Source organism: Etheostoma cragini, chromosome 14 (genome assembly GCF_013103735.1).
Source record: "Etheostoma cragini isolate CJK2018 chromosome 14, CSU_Ecrag_1.0, whole genome shotgun sequence".
Taxonomy (NCBI): Eukaryota; Metazoa; Chordata; class Actinopteri; order Perciformes; family Percidae; genus Etheostoma; species Etheostoma cragini.
In genome coordinates, this window is record NC_048420.1 from 23,502,377 (window position 1) to 23,508,488 (window position 6,112).

Below are 6,112 nucleotides of genomic sequence, written 5' to 3' on the forward strand. Positions count from 1 at the left end.
GCAGGGATGTCTTGTCTTCCTCCTTGTTGTGGTGTCTCTGTCGGAGGTTTCTCCCCCCCCCCCACCAGAGCTTTCTGTCTAAAAGGGAGTTTTTTCGTCAGAAGTTGTCGCACTACTTGCTCGCTTTTGGGGAAATTACTGGAATTGTTGGGTCTTTGTGGATTATAGAGGGGGGTCTAGAGGGTGGCAGTAGCTCAGTTCAACCTGTGTGGGGAACTGGAGGGTTGCAGGTTCAAGTCCCCGTACGGATCAAAGTACGGAGTGTGGACTGGTAGCTGGAGAGATGCATCCTGGGCCCTCTTGAGTCTCTTCAGTAAGACACCTAACCCACCTCAGGGGGGCAATAAAGAGTATAAATTAAAGACCTGCTCTATCTGTAAAGTGTCTTCATTAAACTCTTGTTCATAACTGATTTAATGAGCCATTAGCAGTTTCACTGCACCGGCCGTGTGTACTTAGACTTGCATGGCTTAATCTTTGAGACAAGCATATGCTACTGGCAGGATCAACCAGGTAGCCCTCAGGACTATACTATAGTATCAAAGCATATAGTATGATTTGATACTATAAATATATAGAAATATAATTGAGTTGTTAATAAGAAAAACAATGCACACCGTCTGGGCGCCAAGTCTGATTCACACACAATCACACACACACTTAAAATAACTCCATGTACAAAATGCAAACAACCCAGTGCCCCCCCCCCCCCCCCCCCCCCCCCCCCCCAAAAGTTGTCAAATCTAACATGACAACTTAAAGAGGTGAGCGTGATCAAGGAGGTTTACACCAAGACGTCAGTGTCACAACACAGCCCGCCTCCTTTCTGCACGAGCCCACAGCAGAGTTGCAGTTAGCTGTTAATACAGGAGGTGTGTGTGTGTAAAACTGACCAACTTGTACTCTTGTATGTGAACGTATGTGTAGACAAGCGGAGCTCGGACCATGCCAACGAGCAGGACAGAATCTAGAGGTGGAATAGCACCACTACAAGTAAAAAAGCCTTTAAGAGGGTCACAGTGGGCATTATGTACTCAACATCCACATACTGTATGTCCTGTGTTTCCTTTCATTAGAAAATACTCAATCAGTCATTTGTCTAGTTCTCAAGAGACAACTTGGACTCGACCTCAGGTTCCTTCTCTGGTCTCTCTTTGCCATTTTGGCTGTGAGGACAAAGACACAGTCAGGTGGTCGATAAAGGGATGTGTTGTTACATCATGTGGGGAAATAGAGGTGTTTCTGAACGAGCATGGGCTCTAAGAACAGGGAGGATTTATCAAGGTTGATTCCTTGCTGACGATTGGCTTGTTTGACAAATACAGATCTTTTTGTCCTTAAGCACGTACAGTACTTAATGTTAACCGTACAGCAGGAGTTAGAACATTTTCTATGCACAGCTGATAAGTGAAGCCACAGAAGTGTGTGTATCTCCGTAGGTCTGTTCATGCGAGGCTATCACGGATGTCCATATCGCTGGTTGTCTCTCTGTGTGCGTCGGAGACGTCACTCAGCCTTCAGTCAGAGATGTGCGGTTCTGCAGCTCGCTTACAGTCCAGATAAGACAGATGAAGGGTGCCTGTCTGCAGATGTATCACCTCCCAACACCTTCTTACAGTAACAGTGTGAACACTGTGTTCCCCGTGAACGCGCCACGTCGAGTGTCCGTGACGTCGTCTGAAACCGTGGGAACGAGTCAGACCAAGTGATGAAACCATTCCCAGAAGCAGCCATGACTAGTACGAGTGTAGTAGATTCATCATTCTGAGGTCACATGCTCAACCCTTGTGTTGTCTTCCCACTGACCTTTCAATTTTTGTTTTTCTGGGTATGAATTTAAAATTACAACTACGTGGTTGTCTTTTCTCGACACTTTTGTCACTTTCCTGACGTTTTTGTCACTTTTTCCGATGTTTTTATCAATTTTTTCCTGCGCTTTTTGTCCTTTTTCAGAAATTTCTTACACTTTTTTAGCGTTTTTATAGTTTTTTGTCAATGCTATACAATTGGTTAAAACCAAATGTATCAAAAGTAGTTTACTGTGTATTTGTAATCGTTTATTTTACTTGTTATGAGTGCTATAACAACAATAATACATTTTATTTGTAATGCACTTTACATTTAAGACAAACCGTACAGTGCTACAGGTAAGATCATAAAAGCAAGATATCAGTTTAAAATACATATATTTTGTGCAAGGTTAAAACTCATAGGTTCTGCTAAAAAGAAGTGTTTTTTTTAGTCCTTTTTTAAAGGTCTAAATAGTTTGTGGTGCCCTCAGATGGCCGGGGGGGGGGGGGGGGGGGGGGGGGGGGGGGGGGGGGGGGGGGGGGGGGCATTCTGTAATGTTGTAGGGAACCATCCCCCTTATTCTTTTTTATTTTTGACAATTTAGTTGAAAGAAACCCAAATTTCTGACATACCGAACCTTTTAAAAAACGGATCATATTCGACCCGAGGACAAATTGAGGGTTAAATTAAATTGGTCAAACAAACAAAATCAACAAACTATTTTAATTAGACCCTGTTTTCCAATGCATTGCTGTCTAAGTGACAGCTATAAACAAAAAATTAAATTTAATTAGTTAAGTGTTGAGAGAGAACGCAGAAACCGGGCTGCGGTGTAACCCTTTAGGACAAATGGACATTGTCAGTTTACGTCCACTAAAGGTGTTGACGTTGCCTCTAAAGGCTCAGATTATTATCCCATGTTTCTGAGAACATTATGGAAAAGATCCCTGCAGAACTTTATGTTAAAGAGTAAAAAGAACCAGAAACAAGTCCAGAACTGCAATCGCCGGTCCAACCAGACTCCCTGTATAACAAACAGCACTTTAAGCGTGTAGAAAACCAGCGTATTTAAACATGTAAATGAGTGAATTAACCCTCGTGTTGTCTTCCCGTTAACCATGAACTCGTCCTTCCAGGTCAAAGTTGAAAAGGAACTTTTTTTTGTGCTTTTCCAATGTTTTTGTCACTTTTTCTGATTTATTTCTCACCTTTTCCATTCGCTTTTGGTGCTTTTTTTCTAAAACCTGAGCTGGTTTAATAACAGGTTTTACACTTATTCTTGGAATTCATGGTCAACAAACCTCATTTACATCAAATTATACATACAAATTATACAAAAACATAAGTTTTTAGTTAAAAAGGCAGAAATTATTTTGACTGGTTCACAGACGGGTAGATGTCAGAGTTTAGTCCGGATCCTGTTTTGAAACCAATTAAAAAAAAGAATTGAAATGCTATAAGATTACATAAAAAATCCAAATAATTCAATGAAAATAATTATTAATGTTAACTGAACATAGTATGGAATCATCCATGTTATTTTTGGGCAATTTGGTTGAAGGAAATCCATATTTCTTGATATAAAACACTTTGAAATGGGTCAATTTGAGGGTTAAGAGTTTATTAAAACCAAACCAGAGCTAAAGACGAACTAAGACAACTTTTTACAGTTTGATTTTGTTGCTGCTGACTTTAAATAAAGTGTGTTTTTACGATGATGAACTAACGTTTATTTAAACAGAGTCTGGTGGGTTTGGTGATGGGATTTTGAAAAGGTAAATTACTCTTCAACAAAAAGGTCTGCATGATGTTGTGAGACACTTAGAATGATAATCTGAAGAGAATAAGAATAATCTGAGAATAATAATAATAATCTGAGAATAGTAATAATAACAATCTGAGAATAAGAATAATAATAATCTGAGAATAATATTAAGAATAATCTGAGAATAATAATAACAATCTGAGAATAATAATAATCTGAGAATAGTAATAATAATCTGAGAATAAGAATAATAATCTGAGAATAAGAATAATAATCTGAGAATAAGAATAATAATAATCTGAGAATAATAATAAGAATAATCTGAGAATAAGAATAACAATCTGAGAATAAGAATAATCTGAGAATAAGAATAATAATAATATGAGAATAATAATAAGAATAATCTGAGAATAATAATAATAATCTGTGAATACGAATAATCTGAGAATAAGAATAATAACAATCTGAGAATAATAATAATAATAATAATCTGAGAATAATAATAATAATCTGAGAATAAGAATAAGAATAATCTGAGAATAATAATAATAACAACCTGAGAATAATAATTATAATAATCTGAGAATAATAATAAGAATAATCTGAGAATAAGAATAATAACAATCTGAGAATAATAATAATAATAATCTGAGAATAATAATAAGAATAATCTGAGAATAATAATAAGAATAATCTGAGAATAATAATAATAATAATCTGAGAATAATAATAATAATCTGAGAATAAGAATAATAACAATCTGAGAATAATAATAAGAATAATCTGAGAATAAGAATAATAATTAATCTGAGAATAACAACAATAATATGATAATAATAATAATGATCTGAGAATAAGAATAATAACAATCTGAGCCCGTCAGTGGCAAAAAAATCTTGAGTGGACGGACATTGAAGGTGAGAAAGTGCCCAATAACCCATTCTACATTGTACAGTAGCTTGTTTTGGGCTTTTAAAACTGGACCCATTTCATAAATCGTTGTTCCAATCACTCACTCAGACATAACACATACAACGTATATTCTTAATATGGGTCCAGGTTGAAAAATAACAAAGTTACTCTTTAATTGAATTGTGCAAAAATGCAAAATATCCCTTTTCTCTATTCCACTGTTCCTTGCTAAGGTTGTCGAAATTGGTTCAAATGAATAATACAAACCCCTCTATTCAGAGACTCACAGTGGTAGTTGTACTTTTATGAACGTTGCACAACGTTTAATATAAGCTGCCAGTTGTAATCCTGAATGTAACTCGGTCAGGTTAAATGTCAGGTGGGTCAGGGTTTCATCTGTCTTAATGTTTTTATTTTTAACTGTTTATACTTGTATTTTATCTGATTTTAGTGTAAAGCACTTTGAATTGCCCTGGAGCTGAAATGTGCTCTATAAATAAAGCTGCCTTGCCTAAATGTTGCTTTTAATGCGTAAGGTTAAAATGTTGACAAATCCTATGGAGTCAACAACAGGATGCTGCAACTTATTCTGAATTTATATTGCAGATTGCATTGCTCATCACAGCCACCTAAAAGGTAAAAGTGACTCTTACAGTTGTTAATGAACTACTCTGAGGTACTGGTGCCGAGCTGAGACAGGGTTGGACTGTTTGTCCTCTGGCCTGCACCGCCCTCTGCTGGCGGCACGCGGGCGTTACGCTGACGGTTAAATCCTTCACTCTGCTTTCTTTTTGACATTAACAAAAACCTCTGACGCTCTCTGAAGATGAATAAACCTGCTTTTCATCTTCAATGATGGTCTTTTTTGTGCAGAACAAGGAGAACAAGTTAAGTCGGATGGGTGAAAGTTGATGAATGAATATGTATTATGTACACAGTGCTGCGGAGGAGGGTAGGACAGAGCCACGGTGCCGCTGCTAAACCGCCTCAGGGAAGGAACTTGTTTTGTTGGAACACGTTTACGTTAGTCTAGCTAGCTGTCTGGATTTACCCTGCAGAGATCTGAGGACCAGGTAACCATAGTCCTCAGATTGGAGAGATAGTCTAGCTAGTTGTCTGGATTTACCCTGCAGATATCTGAGGACCAGGTAACCATAGTCCTCAGATTGGACAGATAGTCTAGCTAGCTGTCTGGATTTCCCCTTTGGAGATCTGAGGACCAGGTAACCATAGTCCTCAGATTGGAGAGATAGTCTAGCTAGTTGTCTGGATTTACCCTGCAGCGATCTGAGGACCAGGTCCCCATAGTCCTCAGATTGGACAGATAGTCTAGCTAGCGGTCTGGATTTACCCTGCAGAGACCTGAGGACCAGGTAACCATAGTCCTCAGGTTGGACAGATAGAACCCCTCTGACATCTCTCCATTAGTGTGTAGTATAGGACCTGAGCGTGTGTGTGTAGTTCAGGCCTGTGTGTAGTGTGTGTAATAACAACACAGTGTGAATTGTAATTTCCCCTTGTGGGATTAACAAAGTACACATTATTAATATTATTATCATAAATATGGAGCCGCATGTTCAATATCAAACAAAGACAAGGTGGAAAATAAACATGAATGATGATAAATTGGGTAAAATACATAAA

The 6,112-nt window shown here is 37.9% G+C and overlaps 1 protein-coding gene across 1 annotated transcript in view; it reads right to left on the reverse strand.

The window, feature by feature from the left end:
- Nucleotides 1–1,099: 1,099 nt before the first annotated feature.
- Nucleotides 1,100–6,112, reverse strand: part of LOC117957203 (glutamate receptor ionotropic, kainate 5-like) — an 86,495-nt gene continuing 81,482 nt past the window's right edge. The window contains exons 21-22 of the mRNA XM_034892800.1: nt 1,553–1,677; nt 1,100–1,166 (exon numbers count right to left, since the gene is read on the reverse strand). Of these exons, the coding sequence (XP_034748691.1) occupies nt 1,100–1,166; nt 1,553–1,677 (192 nt within the window). The remainder of the gene's footprint in view (nt 1,167–1,552; nt 1,678–6,112) is intronic.